This window comes from Glandiceps talaboti, chromosome 9 (genome assembly GCF_964340395.1).
Source record: "Glandiceps talaboti chromosome 9, keGlaTala1.1, whole genome shotgun sequence".
In the NCBI taxonomy this organism is placed as follows: Eukaryota; Metazoa; Hemichordata; class Enteropneusta; family Spengelidae; genus Glandiceps; species Glandiceps talaboti.
Genome location: NC_135557.1, coordinates 3,446,216 through 3,467,350, shown reverse-complemented (window position 1 = coordinate 3,467,350; position 21,135 = coordinate 3,446,216). Strand labels below are relative to the sequence as shown.

General features: G+C 36.3%; 2 protein-coding genes across 6 annotated transcripts in view; one reads left to right on the top strand and one right to left on the bottom strand.

The window, feature by feature from the left end:
- Positions 1 to 1,138: 1,138 nt before the first annotated feature.
- LOC144440326 (large ribosomal subunit protein uL16m-like) lies at positions 1,139 to 13,547 on the bottom strand. 2 transcript variants are annotated; one of them, XM_078129685.1, is made up of 5 exons: positions 13,275 to 13,547; positions 11,391 to 11,471; positions 7,171 to 7,319; positions 6,540 to 6,702; positions 1,139 to 2,185 (listed from the first exon to the last, which is right to left on the bottom strand). In XM_078129685.1, exons 1-5 carry the CDS (start codon positions 13,348 to 13,350, stop codon positions 1,893 to 1,895), a joined length of 762 nt encoding a protein of 253 aa, XP_077985811.1. In that variant the 5' UTR covers positions 13,351 to 13,547; the 3' UTR covers positions 1,139 to 1,892. The 2 variants fall into 2 exon arrangements, with proteins under 2 accessions (XP_077985811.1, XP_077985812.1); XM_078129686.1 differs by having other exon boundaries at positions 1,139 to 2,134.
- Positions 13,548 to 16,990: 3,443 nt separating this feature from the next.
- The window catches only part of LOC144440084 (uncharacterized), a 38,486-nt gene continuing 34,341 nt past the window's right edge, over positions 16,991 to 21,135 (top strand). For all 4 annotated transcript variants that reach the window (XM_078129339.1, XM_078129338.1, XM_078129337.1 and 1 more), the window contains exons 1-2: positions 16,991 to 17,137; positions 19,043 to 19,185. In XM_078129339.1, the coding sequence (XP_077985465.1) occupies positions 19,119 to 19,185 (67 nt within the window). In that variant the 5' untranslated portion in view covers positions 16,991 to 17,137; positions 19,043 to 19,118. The remainder of the gene's footprint in view (positions 17,138 to 19,042; positions 19,186 to 21,135) is intronic.

The window sequence follows — 21,135 nt, the reverse complement described above, 5'->3', positions numbered from 1 at the left end:
TGTATAAATGCAGCTAACACATAAAAAGTAGAATGTTTGTATTTTTACTTCAACTTATATTATTGGTTCTACTATCTTGTGAAATTTTCGTTAAAAGTGCAATGTTGTATATTTTAGTTTATATTCACAATAACTATAAAATCTTTGGGTAACTTCTTTTGGTCACAACGGCACTGGTCCCCCAAATTTTAGAGATACGTCTCCATAAGTTTGTTACTAAATGCACAGACACACCGGTATCATTATGTATAATAAAATAATGCCAACGATATTGTAGCAAAACTGTATCTGTTTTGTTTTGTTTATGTATATCTGGTTGCCTATCCAGCCCTGCTATTACCATAACCATATATGTCATCATTTGGCTGTTGCTAAGGGCATGGTCTTATTGCTAGGGATATTTGCATACAGTTGTGTCAATGTTTTGAACAATAACTGCAGAATAACACCTCCATAAACATCCCCACTGAGTTCAGCTCCATTCGCCATGTAGTTTTCGAGATATGTTTTTGACCAAAATTGAGAGATTTTAAAATTTAATTTGCAAATCACCAATGGGATCATGACGTTCTGAATTCACCTTTAACACATCTCAAGATGCATCCCAATTAAATGTCAGCTCAATTTGCTCAGTAATTTTAGAATGATAGATTTTCGACCAAAAGACATATTTTTAGACCTAATTTGCATGTCACTAATAGGATCATTATACCATGAACGATTCTTCATCTAAACACCCCTAAGTAAGTTCCCACCAAATTTCAGACCAATCTGCACAGTAGTTATTGAGTTGAATTTTTTTTTTACCTAAATCACACCTGTGATGTGATTATTTTGCTTCGAACACTTTCCCAACTAACCACCTTATGCAATCGGTTTAATCTACCCACCAAATACCAAGGCAATCGGTCTGTCGGTTTTTCAGTTCAAGTCGTACACACACACAGACACACACATAGCCAGAGATATCACACCATGCCTATAGCACTACTGAACTATATTAGTTGTAAGCTAATAAACTATACATTCCTGCAAACCCTGTAGTTTTAGCACCCCCCCCCCCCCATCTCCATAACTTTGTTGCCAAATAAACAGAATAGACACATCAGTATTATTTAGATATTTTATTACACACTGAACTCAATCCTTCTTTTGTTGAAAATAAACCAATTTATCTCATTTTCAGATTTATGTGGTATCGCTTTAGTCTGTGACGTATGTTGTAACAGGGCGCCCTCACACATCGGTCAACCCCTCTCCTGCATGTATCTTACAGTCTAGTATTGCTAACCCAAAACAAAACAATGAGTATTTGAATGTTTAACTTGATTTCGTACACACTTCAAGCGACTTGTAAATAGTTATTCATTGCTGAACTTGAAAGCAAGTATTTCAATTTCTCTATTAGTAGAAATTTACTGATGACATTGAACATGGATTTCAAAAGTCCTTTATAGTGTATAAAATTATAAACACCAAAAACATGACAAATCAAAAGTACACGTGACCTCAGAAATGACCCCATTGACCTCTGACCCCAGTGATGACGTACTTAAACATATGTTTAAATTGTGTTATTATATTTACACATATTCAACAACACAGTTTATGAATTGTTCTGTCTTTAGTGTTTCCATTTTTAAGTCAAACACAGTCGTCAAGCTGTCATACAAAATGAAAACAGTATTTAGTATTTCTATTTGAGACAGTTTGTATTCAAGTTGTCAAAATAATCACAAAGAATATGTGATGACATGTTTTCTAACACTCAATTTATATTTTGGAAAATTCTTTTTCACAAAATGTTTAGGACAGCTGACAAGTCATGACATATTGAACTTGAATTCAGATAGTGATTTATAAAACTGTAAAGAATTGTTTAAAATAATGGCTTATCTGTGTTTTCCATACCACAAGTAATCGTATGGACTAAGATATTTATCAATGCCGAGATAATTTCTCTTAGCGATTCTTTCAAAAGTCCATGGATTACTGTTCTCTCCCTCAACATTTTGTGAATGTCGTAGTTCTTCCAGCTGGCTATAGGTAAGTGCCCTGGCAGGGAAAGGTAGTTTCCCGGCAACCTCTTCCAGGATATGTTGGATTTGTTCAAATGGAATCTTGCCTCCCATTTCTAGAAAAATACGTCCAGATTTAACGGGTGTCACAAAGTGATCAATACTACCTATATATGGAAAAAATAAATACACAAATAAACAGATGTTTTAATTTTGTGTGTTAGAAGGGAACATATGACATGTGAGATTGATTTTAAAAAAAGTCACCTGTACTAATTGTGCACTGTGACCAGTATACTCTATAAGTAGGTGATCAATGTAACATAAACTCCATTTCATTGACTATTTTTTCTAACTATTTTTGGCACTTTTTTAAATATTTCTATACAAACCCATGAAGATACTAGCATGCCATCAAATTCATAATGTGGACAAGTACTGTAGTTCAAGATTTTAGCATTAAACTTTTGATCTGTCTTGGTCTATGATCCTCATCACAAATTCCATAGTTAAAGTTGACCTCTAGGTGGCGGTATGATTATGTCAGGTGTAACCATAGGAAATTGTCATTCTGATGAGGATTGTTAACCAAGACAGATCAACAACTCAATGCTAAAAACTTAAACTAACTGTGCATACACCTGTTGCCAGTTCCAAAAGGCCTAGTGCGTCTCCCCTTACAATGGCATGTACATGTATTAGGTACACACAGAGGGATTTGTAATGTGCTACACAGGGGATGGTTGTCACCTGACTGCAACCTGGCTTTACCCATGAAATCTATTTCTGTCAATGATGGTGTTTAGTCTTTGTTATATTATATCATTTATAATTAAAGAGGTCAACATGTCTTTCCATTGTTTCATGATGAAAATATTAGTTTTAAATGTAACAGGGAACAAAACAACCCAAAATATAACAACATAAATGACATCATCTCACAAGATGTATTTTTGAATTGGAAAATCAACTACGATTATTATCATCATAACTTTCACTTTTCATAAGCTGAAGAATATTTTGTGGTCATAGTTCTTCATTGGTGGCAATTAATGGGAAAAATAATTTGAATTCACTATAATTAATTACAACCTTGGATGTTAAATAAAATAATTCTAAAATGTATTCTTTCATTCACTTTCCGATCCAGTACAGTGCTGATTTCAATATCTGAACTTAGAGGCAAGCAATGTACTGACCTTACTAGAGTACAGTGCTGATATCAATATCTGAACTTAGAGGCAAGCAATATACTGGCCTTACTAGAGTACAGTGCTGATATCAATATCTGAACTTAGGGGCAAGCAATGTACTGGCCTTACTAGAGTACAGTGTTGATATCAATATCTGAACTTAGGGGCAAGCAATGTACTGGCCTTACTAGAGTACAGTGCTGATTTCAATATCTGAACTTAGAGGCAAGCAATGTACTGGCCTTACTAGAGTACAGTGCTGATATCAATATCTGAACTTAGGGGCAAGCAATATACTGGCCTTACTAGAGTACAGTGCTGATATCAATATCTGAACTTAGAGGCAAGCAATGTACTGGCCTTACTAGAGTACAGTGTTGATTTCAATATCTGAACTTAGAGGCAAGCAATATACTGGCCTTACTAGAGTACAGTGCTGATATCAATATCTGAACTTAGGGGCAAGCAATATACTGGCCTTACTAGAGTACAGTGCTGATATCAATATCTGAACTTAGAGGCAAGCAATGTACTGGCCTTACTGGAGTACAGTGCTGATTTCAATATCTGAACTTAGGGGCAAGCAATATACTGGCCTTACTAGAGTACAGTGTTGATTTCAATATCTGAACTTAGAGGCAAGCAATGTACTGGCTTTACTAGAGTACAGTGTTGATTTCAATATCTGAACTTAGAGGCAAGCAATGTACTGACCTTACTAGAGTACAGTGCTGATATCAATATCTGAACTTAGGGGCAAGCAATGTACTGGCCTTGCTAGAGTACAGTGTTGATATCAATATCTGAACTTAGAGGCAAGCAATGTACTGGCCTTACTGGAGTACAGTGCTGATTTCAATATCTGAACTTAGGGGCAAGCAATATACTGGCCTTACTAGAGTACAGTGTTGATTTCAATATCTGAACTTAGAGGCAAGCAATGTACTGGCCTTACTGGAGTACAGTGTTGATATCAATATCTGAACTTAGAGGCAAGCAATGTACTGGCCTTACTAGAGTACAGTGCTGATATCAATATCTGAACTTAGAGGCAAGCAATGTACTGGCCTTACTGGAGTACAGTGCTGATTTCAATATCTGAACTTAGGGGCAAGCAATATACTGGCCTTACTAGAGTACAGTGCTGATTTCAATATCTGAACTTAGAGGCAAGCAATGTACTGACCTTACTAGAGTACAGTGCTGATTTCAATATCTGAACTTAGAGGCAAGCAATGTACTGGCCTTGCTAGAGTACAGTGCTGATTTCAATATCTGAACTTAGGGGCAAGCAATGTACTGGCCTTACTAGAGTACAGTGCTGATATCAATATCTGAACTTAGAGGCAAGCAATGTACTGGCCTTACTAGAGTAGTGTTGATTTCAATATCTGAACTTAGAGGCAAGCAATATACTGGCCTTACTAGAGTACAGTGCTAATATCAATATCTGAACTTAGGGGCAAGCAATATACTGGCCTTGCTAGAGTACAGTGCTGATATCAATATCTGAACTTAGAGGCAAGCAATATACTGGCCTTACTAGAGTACAGTGCTGATTTCAATATCTGAACTTAGGGGCAAGCAATGTACTGACCTTACTAGAGTACAGTGCTGATATCAATATCTGAACTTAGAGGCAAGCAATGTACTGGCCTTACTAGAGTACAGTGCTGATATCAATATCTGAACTTAGGGGCAAGCAATATACTGGCCTTACTAGAGTACAGTGCTGATATCAATATCTGAACTTAGGGGCAAGCAATATACTGGCCTTACTAGAGTACAGTGCTGATTTCAATATCTGAACTTAGGGGCAAGCAATATACTGGCCTTACTAGAGTACAGTGTTGATTTCAATATCTGAACTTAGAGGCAAGCAATGTACTGGCTTTACTAGAGTACAGTGTTGATTTCAATATCTGAACTTAGAGGCAAGCAATATACTGGCCTTACTAGAGTACAGTGCTGATATCAATATCTGAACTTAGGGGCAAGCAATGTACTGACCTTACTAGAGTACAGTGCTGATATCAATATCTGAACTTAGGGGCAAGCAATGTACTGGCCTTGCTAGAGTACAGTGTTGATATCAATATCTGAACTTAGAGGCAAGCAATGTACTGGCCTTACTGGAGTACAGTGCTGATTTCAATATCTGAACTTAGGGGCAAGCAATATACTGGCCTTACTAGAGTACAGTGTTGATTTCAATATCTGAACTTAGAGGCAAGCAATGTACTGGCCTTACTGGAGTACAGTGTTGATATCAATATCTGAACTTAGAGGCAAGCAATGTACTGGCCTTACTAGAGTACAGTGCTGATATCAATATCTGAACTTAGAGGCAAGCAATGTACTGGCCTTACTGGAGTACAGTGCTGATTTCAATATCTGAACTTAGGGGCAAGCAATATACTGGCCTTACTAGAGTACAGTGCTGATTTCAATATCTGAACTTAGAGGCAAGCAATGTACTGACCTTACTAGAGTACAGTGCTGATTTCAATATCTGAACTTAGAGGCAAGCAATGTACTGGCCTTGCTAGAGTACAGTGCTGATTTCAATATCTGAACTTAGGGGCAAGCAATGTACTGGCCTTACTAGAGTACAGTGCTGATATCAATATCTGAACTTAGAGGCAAGCAATGTACTGGCCTTACTAGAGTACAGTGTTGATTTCAATATCTGAACTTAGAGGCAAGCAATATACTGGCCTTACTAGAGTACAGTGCTAATATCAATATCTGAACTTAGGGGCAAGCAATATACTGGCCTTGCTAGAGTACAGTGCTGATATCAATATCTGAACTTAGAGGCAAGCAATATACTGGCCTTACTAGAGTACAGTGCTGATTTCAATATCTGAACTTAGGGGCAAGCAATGTACTGACCTTACTAGAGTACAGTGCTGATATCAATATCTGAACTTAGAGGCAAGCAATATACTGGCCTTACTAGAGTACAGTGCTGATTTCAATATCTGAACTTAGAGGCAAGCAATATACTGGCCTTACTAGAGAACAGTGCTGATTTCAATATCTGAACTTAGAGGCAAGCAATGTACTGGTCTTGCTAGAGATCTTCCTTTTAACATGTACAATAACAAAAGAAACAGATGACAGTGTATTTAGAGGAATTTGCTAAGCAAGGCCTGTCCATCACTTCTGCCTAAGTTTGGATTGATGCCAGCTCTGTACTGATAATGTGAAAGTGAATGAAACCTACATGTTTTATCTTGTTTAATATTCAAGTTTAATTTTAGCAAACCTAGTGAAATCACAAGGTATACCTGTCCATATTGTCCACAATAGTTATGTTAATTACCTTTGCCACCTCCCATTCTGTGACCTTGACCTTTCTTAGTGATAGGTTTAGTAGGCCCTTCTATACGCCATACTGCAAACATTTTCTGATCATTCATTTTACGGTTGACAGTTAATCTGGCCATTTCTAGATGTCCCCATCTCAAATAACCAGGACCTAATGCCTGTAAAATAACACATGTATGTAAAGTAGTCAATTTGCATAATAGATGGAGTTAACACTTAATTCCATATTCCTTGAATGTGTGCACGTGTGCGCGCGTGTGTGTGTATGTATGTGTGTGTGTGTGTGTGTGTGTGTGTGTGTGTGTGTGTCTGTGTGTGTGTGTGTGTGTGTGTGTGTATGTGTGCGTGTGTGTGTGCGTATGTGTGTGCATGCATGTGTAAAATAGCTATGCATCAATATATATATATAAACTATTTGATAACAATTAGATGTAGGATTAAATGTCACATCTCCATGTCCATGGTACAATGTAGATTATACCATACATGATCCAAGTTAAACAAGAAATATGGAATATATAATCTGTTCATTCCATGTCACGACAATGAAAGTCTATGTCATGACAATGTGTGTCTACATCATATGCCATATTTTGTACATGTATATCTAAATACATCATACTTACCACAATGCCATATTGTTTATGTATAAAGTCATTTTCAATAAGCTCTGGCCCTCTAAGATCACTAAGACGTTTGGGTTCTTTTCTAATTCTTGGAGCCTGTGGCTGTCTCTCTAAAAATTTTAATTTTGGTCTCTCAGGAAGTTTTATATCTGAAAAACAGAGAATACCAATCAGTTTGTGTAACAGCACCATCAAGAGGCCACTTTGAAATTTCTTTTGTTTTTATAGTATGCGCTATGATCATTTGGACTTACCAAAAATTACAGTCAAAAAGTGAGTTGTATGTTGTATTGTAAATAATTCCAAATAGCATGGATGCACTATTGTAAACTGTGATACAGCTGGAACATAAAATGATCATTTTATTATTACCCACAAATGATTTAGATGAGAAACACAGTTCAACAGACTCGTCATTACAAACATATACAATTACCACCTGACCCTAACTGATAACACAGGCACTCACAAATTAACAAAGCTATCCAATATCATCACAGTGCAGGCTCTGATTTTGACACATACACCTATATATACTTCACTTTGACACATACACCTATATATACTTCACTTTGACACATACACCTATATATACTTCACTTTGACACATACACCTATATATACTTCACTTTGACACATACACCTATATATACTTCACTTTGACATATACACCTATATATACTTCACTTTGACATATACACCTATATATACTTCACTTTGATACATACACCTATATATACTTCACTTTGACATATACACCTATATATACTTCACTTTGACATATACACCTATATATACTTCACTTTGACACATACACCTATATATACTTCACTTTGACATATACACCTATATATACTTCACTTTGACATATACACCTATATATACTTCACTTTGACACATACACCTATATAAACTTCACTTTGACACATACACCTATATATACTTCACTTTGACATATACACCTATATATACTTCACTTTGACATATACACCTATATATACTTCACTTTGACACATACACCTATATATACTTCACTTTGACATATACACCTATATATACTTCACTTTGACATATACACCTATATATACTTCACTTTGACACATACACCTATATAAACTTCACTTTGACACATACACTTATATATACTTCTTTGATACATACACCTATATATACTTCACTTTGATACATACACCTATATATATACTTCACTGACACATACACCTATATATACTTCACTTTGACACATACACCTATATATACTTCACTTTGACATATACACCTATATATACTTCACTTTGACACATACACCTATATATACTTCACTTTGACACATACACGTATATACTTCACTTTGACACATACACCTATATATATTTCACTTTGACACATACACCTATATATACTTCACTTTGACACATACATCTATATATACTTCACTTTGACACATACACCTATATATACTTCACTTTGACACATACACCTATATATACTTCACTTTGACACATACACCTATATATACTTCACTTTGACACATACACCTATATATACTTCACTTTGACACATACACCTATATATACTTCACTTTGACACATACACCTACATGTATATAATTCGCTTTACTTGATACTAGCAAGAATTTGCATCTGCCTGCATGGCTCCCCATGGTGACATGTGTGTGTATACATTGCCTGCCTGTCGGCAGTAGTGTGGTGATGTTTATATTGTAATGAGTGGTCTGTGGGAAGCCCGTTTCTTATTTATCTAAATACACGTAGTTCTTGCATGGGGAAAATTAAATGTGAATGATACACAGTGTCAGCCTTTTGGTGATCACTGTATGTTTCTAGTGTATTTTCTTATCAAAAATTTCTGGAAACTCTTGGTCTGTAAGTGGAACTGACTCCTGGTTACTGTGTTATGTGTTTTGTGCAAAGTATTACATTGCATTATATTGATACATAACAGTACAATAGATATGTTTTATGGCTATATGTATATATTACAGTCTTTCATAAAACCATCCTGTCTTTGATGGTTGTCATCAATATGCAAAGAAATATACCAACAAGTCATTTTGATACGTACAAACAAGATATGAAGGGAGGATAACACAATGTCAATAAGTGAACTCCATTCATTAAAGGAGGGGGGGGGGGGGGTCTGTATCAATGCAATTGGTCAACTTCATTTTCACACTTTTAACCAAATTTTTAAAAATTTCACACCTTCAGCGATAACATCTTGTGTATTTACTACTGACATGTTGATAAGTTGATAAAAATTTACTTCTAATGTAAGATACATTGTACAGTGCTGGGTTTCCTGTAGTATTTTGATGTGTTTAAATCATACCAGTAAACAGGTTCATAAGGTTGGAAATGTTTTTCCATAGCACTGATCATAGTGGTGTGACCACTACATTTTACATTATGGTTTACATCATTATATAAATGTGTGATGTCACACTTGTGAATGTTCTTTTAGGGGAAGGGGTTTTTGTCCTACATGGACCTTGTGCTACATTGTGCGATGCTCCCAATGTTGTATAGATTTCACTGCTAGGATAGACATTCTACAGTGGATTTCACTGCTAGGATAGACATTCTACAGTGGATTTCACTGCTAGGATATACATTCTACAGTGGATTTAACTGCTAGGATATACATTCTACAGTGGATTTAACTGCTAGGATATACATTCTATAGTGGATTTCACTGCTAGGATAGACATTCTACAGTGGATTTCACTGAGGGATATACATTCTACAGTGGATTTCACTGCTAGGATATACATTCTAGTGGATTTAACTGCTAGGATATACATTCTATAGTGGATTTCACTGCTAGGATATACATTCTACAGTGGATTTCACTGCTAGGATAGACATTCTACAGTGGATTTCACTGCTAGGATATACATTCTACAGTGGATTTCACTGCTAGGATAAACATTCTACAGTGGATTTCACTGCTAGGATAGACATTCTACAGTGGATTTCACTGCTAGGATAGACATTCTACAGTGGATTTCACTGCTAGGATAGACATTCTACAGTGGATTTCACTGCTAGGATAGACATTCTACAGTGGATTTCACTGCTAGGATAGACATTCTACAGTGGATTTCACTGCTAGGATAGACATTCTACAGTGGATTTCACTGCTAGGATAGACATTCTACAGTGGATTTCACTGCTAGGATAGACATTCTACAGTGGATTTCACTGCTAGGATAGACATTCTACAGTGGATTTCACTGCTAGGATAGACATTCTACAGTGGATTTCACTGCTAGGATAGACATTCTACAGTGGATTTCACTGCTAGGATAGACATTCTACAGTGGATTTCACTGCTAGGATAGACATTCTACAGTGGATTTCACTGCTAGGATAGACATTCTACAGTGGATTTCACTGCTAGGATAGACATTCTACAGTGGATTTCACTGCTAGGATAGACATTCTACAGTGGATTTCACTGCTAGGATATACATTCTACAGTGGATTTCACTGCTAGGATATACATTCTACAGTGGATTTCACTGCTAGGATATACATTCTACAGTGGATTTCACTGCTAGGATAGACATTCTACAGTGGATTTCACTGCTAGGATAGACATTCTACAGTGGATTTCACTGCTAGGATAGACATTCTACAGTGGATTTCACTGCTAGGATAGACATTCTACAGTGGATTTCACTGCTAGGATAGACATTCTACAGTGGATTTCACTGCTAGGATATACATTCTACAGTGGATTTCACTGCTAGGATATACATTCTACAGTGGATTTCACTGCTAGGATATACATTCTACAGTGGATTTCACTGCTAGGATATACATTCTACAGTGGATTTCACTGCTAGGATAGACATTCTACAGTGGATTTCACTGCTAGGATATACATTCTACAGTGGATTTCACTGCCAGGATATACATTCTACAGTGGATTTCAAGTTTTATAGAATTCAAAAAAAATACCGACAGTTAATAATTTATGTATGTAAAGTTAATAACTAAACTGCCTAGCAGTGTAAGACTTTTTGTGCCCCTCCCATTCTCACTTTTGAAATTGTAGGATAATACTATAGAGAAAACGAAACAATCCCACTGGCTTCCCATTCAAAAAAACACTTTGTGGTTTGGTACTGTGAGAGGCCAAAACCAAATATTTCAATATCTTTATCCATGGATTATCTGTACTGCACAACTTACGATCAAAGTCTTCCGGTATCTCTGGTGTTCTGAATGTCATTACCTGGGTTACCATTGGTGTGTACACTTTATAGTTTAAACCTAATAAGAAATAACAAAACAATGTCAACATTAACGTGTACTCTTGTAATCTGTACAGACCACCATTCTACAGATACATGTACTCCCCAATCTCTAGTTAAAAGTGTCTTGTAATCTGTACAGACCACCATTCTACAGATACATGTACTCCCCAATCTCTAGTTAAAAGTGTCTTGTAATCTGTACAGACCACCATTCTACAGATACATGTACTCCCCAATCTCTAGTTAAAAGTGTCTTGTAATCTGTACAGACCACCATTCTACAGATACATGTACTCCCCAATCTCTAGTTAAAGTGTATTGTAATCTGTACAGACCACCATTCTACAGATACATGTACTCCCCAATCTCTAGTTAAAAGTGTCTTGTAATCTGTACAGACCACCATTCTACAGATACATGTACTCCCCAATCTCTAGTTAAAAGTGTGTTGTAATCTGTACAGACCACCATTCTACAGATACATGTACTCCCCAATCTCTAGTTAAAGTGTATTGTAATCTGTACAGACCACCATTCTACAGATACATGTACTCCCCAATCTCTAGTTAAAAGTGTCTTGTAATCTGTACAGACCACCATTCTACAGATACATGTACTCCCCAATCTCTAGTTAAAGTGTGTTGTAATCTGTACAGACCACCATTCTACAGATACATGTACTCCCCAATCTCTAGTTAAAGTGTGTTGTAATCTGTACAGACCACCATTCTACAGATACATGTACTCCCCAATCTCTAGTTAAAGTGTGTTGTAATCTGTACAGACCACCATTCTACAGATACATGTACTCCCCAATCTCTAGTTAAAGTGTGTTGTAATCTGTACAGACCACCATTCTACAGATACATGTACTCCCCAATCTCTAGTTAAAAGTGTGTTGTAATCTGTACAGACCACCATTCTACAGATACATGTACTCCCCAATCTCTAGTTATAGTGTATTGTAATCTGTACAGACCACCATTCTACAGATACATGTACTCCCCAATCTCTAGTTAAAGTGTGTTGTAATCTGTACAGACCACCATTCTACAGATACATGTACTCCCCAATCTCTAGTTAAAGTGTATTGTAATCTGTACAGACCACCATTCTACAGATACATGTACTCCCCAATCTCTAGTTAAAGTGTATTGTAATCTGTACAGACCACCATTCTACAGATACATGTACTCCCCAATCTCTAGTTAAAGTGTGTTGTAATCTGTACAGACCACCATTCTACAGATACATGTACTCCCCAATCTCTAGTTAAAGTGTGTTGTAATCTGTACAGACCACCATTCTACAGATACATGTACTCCCCAATCTCTAGTTAAAGTGTGTTGTAATCTGTACAGACCACCATTCTACAGATACATGTACTCCCCAATCTCTAGTTAAAGTGTGTTGTAATCTGTACAGACCACCATTCTACAGATACATGTACTCCCCAATCTCTACTGTCTACATCAGTTGTTACACTGTACATGTACAGTGAAGTGATCACAGCACTGTATAGTGAGAAATTACACACCTGTAGTAACAGACCTGTTACATGATGTCTGTGAACACAGCTACTACTACTATATAGTCATGTTTGCAGTCGGAGCACGTGTTTAGGACGTACTCCGTATGCAAGCAGGACTATTACTAGTACTAGTAGTATAATTCAAATGTTATCACATTCAAAGACCACAGTATCAACAATTATTCCACAAACCCTGTAAATTGGTCTCCACTGGGCCTGTCACAGTCAAGTTCAGTAATATGACGATGGATTTCTAGCTATGTACAAATAAATGGATAATTCACTCACCAAAGCATGTTCTGGAAAGGCCGGTAGTCCTTCGAACACATTGCAAAAGTGTGACATGTTTCACTACAGACGACATACTGATCTTCAAGTAGTCTGACCCTGCAGTGTCAATGGTAGTGCGTGCGATTACGCTGCAATGACTGACATTTACCTGTCCGTAATGAAATCAAAGATAACTTTGACGTAAACTAACGACAGGTCTACGCACAAGTTTCCTTCATCAACATCTAATATGGTAAGCGATGGTAGATTTCTCAGTGAATGTAGTAGACCTCTCGATCTCTCACACATGGACCGAATAATATAGTTGTTCGTTGTTTCTCTTCGACAGTAATGGATTACTTCAACATAGAAAAGAAAACAAAGCATTTTGAAAAACAAACCATCGCTATTAAACAATGGATATCTTTATTGAAAAAAATATCAATCGCTTTTTTTTTTACACATTCGTTGCAATATTAATAGTGTAAGCGCAAATTATTGTTAATGTCATATTGTCAACTGTGGTGGCGCTTTCACTCGGCGAGCGAGGAGATTGAGAACATGATTAGGGATGGGATCAACGTAGCTGGATTTGCCTCAGTTCCCCCCGGGCCCCCCCCCCCCCCCTCTTAACTAAACTGGCCACCATTGAAAATTGCTTCAAACCACACAATTGATTTCAAATAAGTAATGTATTAGTATGTACGTGCAGTGCTATGAATATAAGACACCAACAAATGCAATGTTTATGGTCAGGACTTTTTATCTAAAGCATAGAGGCGTGTAATATTTCATAGATTGTTGTTTTCCAGGTCTACATACTAAATATAACAATCTTTTGATTAATATATATTCCTTCCTGTAAGGAAAAACAGTAATATTTCTACTAGTATAGAGATTGATACATTTGTAGCAGCAGAATTCGTACGATATTTTCCTAAGAAAACGGTAATCTAAGCAATAATACGTGCCCCTGTGATCTAAAGTAGTGCGATGATACGATTTTTTTTAAATTCTTAACAAACCTGTCACTCAATCTACTATTTATGGCAGTAACTGTTCTTTTTATTTAGTACTTTAGACCAAGTGTGTATGTGGGGCACTGTACTGATGTCATTTGCTTGTTCATGATTGGCTCTGCAGTTGTCTTCACTGAAGTAGGGAGGGTTATTTTTATGTTTTCCTCAGATTTGCAGACTGCATGGGCTGGACAAACACGAAAGAAAGAGACCAACGTGGGGATATTTATGTGATGTGCGCACTGACATCCATTAGAATTAAAATCGATTTTTGTAGGATGAGAACTAAAATGGCTCACCCCACCCCCAAAAATAAAAGAGTTTAGTTTTTATCCTACATTGAACTATTGATCTTTCCCCTTGCGTTTATGGGAGGTATGCCACTGTACGCAAAGTGATGTATTTCCTGGTAATGTGGCAAGGATACACAAAGAGTGAGCCATCACTGTCTAAAGGTGTTCAAAGTTTCAACCTGAACTGTGTACTTGTATAGATGTTTTTCTATATATAGATTAACTTTTTGTGTGTTGAGATTTGCAAATCATACCTACTGCTGCAATTTAGGGACCGGTCAGTTTCTTCAGCCGGGGGGGGGGGGGATTTGTGTGGGGGGTCACCCTGTTTTTGAAATTGGCAGTAAGGGGGGTCATGCTGTTTTTAAAATTATGGATAGGGGGTATCATTGTGTTTTGGATTGTGATGGAAGTAAAAAATCGGAATGCTATGGCTGTTTAAAATATAGATGATTTGACGTCATTCGCGTTACTTAAAATAAGCTTGTTCTTGACAATATCTACTTTGCATAACCACAGTTTTATTTCCTATCACTGGAATCTCCGTCCTTTCCGAGTATAGTAGAAGGGAGTGGTGGTGGTGGTGGTGGTAGTGGTGGACTTTATGATTGTGGGCAGATGCAGGGAGGTGCAAATATCTCCACGACAGCCTTGGGCCAAACAAAATCTGACTATATTCAAATTCATCAAGTTTCTTAAATATTTTTATGAGACCCATAAAAAATATCTCAAAATTTGAGTGACAATGATATATTTTTATGAAACAATATAAAAAATGGAGATGAACCGATCCCAACCATTTTTGAATTTATGTGAAATAAACTTTTACAATTTATTTTGTCACTGTATAGTTTCAGTTTATATGTATTTGTATTCAAATTTAAACAACAATTGAAGAAGTTTCAATAAACAGTAAGGCCTAAAAATGTAATTGTTTGGTTCCGGAGAAAAAAAAAATCGCAAAAATTGTGAAGTTTGACGAGAAATAGTGGATTCGGAAACTGAAATCAACTTAAAAAGACACTCTAAAAGTGTTCTTCCAATCTGTAATGGCTGTACATCTGATAGAATGAAATAAACAACACAGAGACCATTTGGAAAATAATGGAAAACTTTACCTAGACACTCAAACAGAAAAAAAAATGAAAAATTTACATACCCCATCTACTCTAAAATTGAGCGTAACCGGAACCACAGAATTATTTTTATTTGGCCTTACTGTAGTGATAATGTACTTATATGTATAGACTGTGGGATAGTTTCAAAGTTGACATTTTGTGACGTGGCTGTAGTGGATTTACCATTTGGTAAACTGAAGACAAAGACCGTTAGCAAAGCAAATGGCTAACGAGTTTTGAAACCCACCATTAGCTCAGTAAACATATATGCATTTGATTTTATGGATGTATTACCTTGCCCTTGTTCTGTCACTTAGACCATAGACCATTACACACATTGCATGTTCAGTCATTTCGTGTAGGGTCTATGGCTTAGTACAGAATATGTAGGTCGTATGCTAATTCGGTTAATCATGGATAATACATCCATGGTTTGATACACCGCAGACTCTACACCGGTCTAGTCTATGTATGGTTACACTGACTGTGGGGGTTACATCGTTGGTACGGTGTGAGTGGCCATACAGATATTCTGCAGTTCTACGTATTAAGTTCGGTCTTTGACCTGTAGTGTAGTGTAGTGTAGTGTAGTGTAGTGTATAATGTAATGCAGTGTAGTGTTGTATAATGGTGTGTTGTATTGTAGTGTAGTGCAGTATAATGTAGTGTAGTGTTGTATAATGGTTTAGTGCAATGTAGTGGTGTAGTGGTGTATATTGCAGTGTAGTGTTGTATAGTGTAGTGTTGTATAGTGTAGTGTAGTGTTGTATAATGTAGTGTAGTGTATGTAGTGCAGTATAATGTAGTGTAGTGCAACGTTGTATAATGTAGTGTAGTGTGTATTATGTAGTGTAGTGTTGCATAATGTAGTAGTGTGTATTATGTAGCGTAGTGTTGTGTAGAGCAAAACGTTATGTACACTGTTTTGTAACGTGATGTTATGTAATGTATTATATTGTATTGTGTAGTGTAGTGTAGTGTAGTGTAGTGCAGTGTAGTGTAGTGTTGACAAAACAAATTATAACGTATATATCGTGACATGCCGCAGGATCATGTCTTGTCAGGTCATCACTACCTCGTTCTGTGGTTCTATATGACGTCATTAGATCACACCCCATCAATCAATTCTGAGCGTGTTAAGTTGACACATAAACCAGAATGAAATCACTGTCATAGTGTTATAAAGGGGAACATAAAGGTGACATATGGGGGCGTATATAGCACACACTCCATAACAGAGTACCGCATATATACTGTATACAAAGGGCAATAGCATGCACATGCTTCACATTGAAATCACGTGACTATTCTTCTCAGTAATTTTCGGAAATCCCCTGTTTTAAACAAGAAGAGTGACTCACGCATGTAATGGAGGGTGTCGAAACTGAAACACTTATGTCGGGGCAGTTTGACGCGTTATCAAGTTATACTGACGAGGAATCTTGCAACAGGTAGGTAATAACATTTGTTGTGATTTGTTGATGAGAAACTTTGCACTGTTGGGGAAAACAAATGAATGTTTGCATCAAGTAAGTCATAGTGTATCCTCGTACCAGGGTGTAATTTCAGATGTCCTTATATGACCCAAACCAACGAACTTTAGCATGTCAACCATACCACAGACAACAAGTCTGTGGTCATACATAGCCAGCCTATAGCTTAGAACTTCTAGATGTTGTTGGGGAGATCTTGTGAATATCAGGTTATTGTTAGGGAGACGACATTGTTATGATTATTCAGCGACAGTGAAATTACTGCTATGCTTCACCACCAGGAGTCAAATAAAGGGCATGCTAAGAAACAAAGAAAAACATTATGTTATCGTGGCATACAAGAGCTGTTTCAACCATTATTACTGTTTGTGTTGACTTGGTAGCATGCATCATGTCTTGAAATCATATATCCGGTTATTAGGCCAAAAAGAAAATTGTTTCTGGTACGCACAGGTTGTCTAAAATGGTGCGACGACGCGATTTTTTTATTTTTACTTTTATTTATTTTTTATTCTCAACATATCTGTCACTCAATCTACTGTTTATGGCAGTTTATGTTCCATTTATTTAGTACATTACAGCAAGTATGTGGGGCAATTCTCATTTGCTTGTTCATGATTGGCTCTGCAATAACTGTGTGACGAATGACGATCTCAACAAATCTTTATCTGCTATATACTGGTAAGCCCGTTCACGGAAAGAGAATACCGATGAGGGCGTAACGACATGACGTAACGTGACGTATCTTGTAGTCTAAACAAATTTTAAACATGCACTAGCTGTAATTTGGGTATTATTTTTTTTTAAAATGAGACAACCAACAATATATTCACACTGAAAATTGTTACAATGCCGATATTAGACATTGTATCTGTTAATTAGAGGTATATTCTGTCTATTAGTAGAGTTACTGTATGTAGTAATAAATTGAATTTGGGATTCATTGGGTCCGGACCCAAAAATAAATTTGAATGGACATATTTGTGTGTACTACTACACGAAGTGTTTACTCAACGGTGATTAAATGCTATTCAGGGTGTACGATATTACAAGTAATTCTATTCAGGGTGTACGATATTACAAGTAATTCTATTCAGGGTGTACGATATTACAAGTAATTCTATTCAGGGTGTACGATATTACAAGTAATTCTATTCAGGGTGTACGATATTACAAGTAATTCTATTCAGTGTGTACGATATTACAAGTAATTCTATTCAGGGTGTACGATATTACAAGTAATTCTATTCAGGGTGTACGATATTACAAGTAATTCTATTCAGGGTGTACGATATTACAAGTAATTCTATTAATATCTAACAAAATAGTTTCAGTCCAGTTGTAGTTGATACACCTTTAAGTCGTATGCTGCTAAACATCCTGAGTAATATTTCCTTTCTATTCTCAATGCATCATCTGATCGGAATTTTAGAAGTTATTACAGAATTCTATACATATTTCGCTTTGTATGTAAATATAATATAAACATTCTGTATTCATGGTTTTGATTACACGTCTTTATAAAAACTATCGAAAACTACAATTATCAATGTTTCCAGGAAAAGATGACTATCGCGCTTATTTTGTATAAGGAAACATGACGTAATGTGTAATTGGTCACAATGACAAGATGTTTGCCAATTGCAACTTACGTATGAAACGGAAATGCTATAATAAGTTACAGGCCAGGATGACCAGATCAAATAGTTTATGGGTTAAAGGAACAAACACCCCATAGCCCGGTTCTGAGAGTTCAATTATCATTAACAAAAACACATGGAAATACCCCAGAATGCCCCGGTTTGCAATCACATTACTGTGTCGTGCTGTTTTATTGTATAAAGTTCATCGTTTTTCATCCAGGTTGTTATTTTGAAAGATTTCTACTTGGTATGCCTTGATGTCGAAGTGATTCAACAATTGGATATACATATACAAGATGCGGTCTTATAATTGTTTACCATGGTTATACTATGGAGTGACAATGTTTTTACTGGTTGAAATAGGTAGGTCTTTATAATTATATACAGTCCGTTTTAAGTTTTCGTTCACCGACTGTGTTTGATATTACCATTCAGAAACCACTAAGAAACTTCATATTCTACAATCAAATTGCAAGATCGCAATGTTTTGCTATATTTTGTCTATTACGAAATAAAATTGAACCATTCAAACATACTGCAACTGTACGCAGACACGCGGGTGCCATTATTTTGGCGTCTGTATTTGATGTCTTCATTGGAACATTTTTTTTTTAGTTCACTGCATGTAGACAAAATGTCGTCAGAAACTGTATTCAATGAATCCCGCTACCATAACATGTAGCATGTACAGTTACTTGTACTTGTGTGTTGCATTGTTGTATCAAACAGAGCTAGTCAATGGTAACTTGAGACTGGTTGTATATTTAGTATCTCGGATGACCGAACACAACTTTCCAATATTCGTAACATTCGGTCAGTTTCACTTACTATACCATTTTTTCAAGCATGTTTTATTTTTAAAAAAAAATTTTGCTATGAAATTTTATTATTGTTGGCAACAATGTATGAAAAAGTAGCGTTTTCCTCGTAACAGATAAATAAATTGGTTTCTAAGATTTTCCCACGTTTCTTTTCTTTAGGTGTTAATTAACTTTTTTCCTGTTTACTGTAGCTCAAAATATTGTTTTTAATGTCTCTTTTGCAGAAACGGAATATGTATGTATGTATGTATGTATGTATGTATGTATGTATGTATGTATGTATGTATGTATGTGTGTATATGTGTATGTATGTATGTATGTATGTAGAAAGAAATGCATAAGGAACTTGTGAATGTATATATATATGTATGTGTGTAGAAAGAAATGCATAAGGAACTTGTGAGACAGTCCGAATAAATAGGTGCAATCCGACGTTTCGAATAAAAACTCTTTTTCAAGGTATAAGGCAAGACATAGTTGGTAAATACCTGACTATATCTTCTGAATGTTATGGAACAGAACGACAACCGTGCGAGATTATCGGTTATACGTGTAAAAAGTTCTAAGATTCTCACGCACCAAAAAGAACCTAATAAAACACGCCTGAAATATAAAACAAGCGCAATTAGACAGGAAATGATGTGAATAATCTATCAATTCCAAGGGGTTCCAGCGTTCCGAGACGGAAAATGGTTTCCTCTTCCTTCAACCTCCATTGATTCTCATCGCCAGAAACCTTACAAATTCCTGAAATAGACATATCTGATACACTATGATCGTTGGCAATAAAATGCATATATACATGATACTGTAGTTACGATTCTTTTGTCTCAGTGGTCAGGCGGAGATGTTCCACGAAACGATCACCAAGACGACGTACAGTCGAACCTATAATATAAAAAACACATTTCTGGCATGTAATGCAATACACTACGTTTGTACTAACACAGGTAAATCTACTCGTAACAGCCACACTGTTCTTAGGGCCAAAACATGATTAGTATTAATAATGAAACGACATGTACCACATCGAGTACGATCGAATGGAAATGAACCAGCATTAACTTCCAATCCATGTTGTTTTGTATGGACCACCATATCTCTAAGACTGGTATCACGACGCCAAGCTGTTACAGGTGCTTCAGGAAATAATGAATTGGTAACCCTATTAGAACGTAAGATATTGAAATGTTTCTATATAATGTTCTTAACTCTAGCGGAAAAGGGATGGTATGTTAGAGCCAATTTGGGACGATCGTTGTTACTCCTCTGATCATGTGATTTGATACAAGCTTCCCTAGACAAAGATGATACTTTATGTAAAGCCGCGTTGGTAACAGACATAGGATAACCACGTTGATGGAAGTACGTGCAAAATTCAGCAGACCTTTCTCTGAAATCCAAATCACTACTACAAATACGACGTAAACGAAGTAATTGTGAATAGGGAACGGAATCTTTACACTTATTAGGATGTGATGAACCATACTGC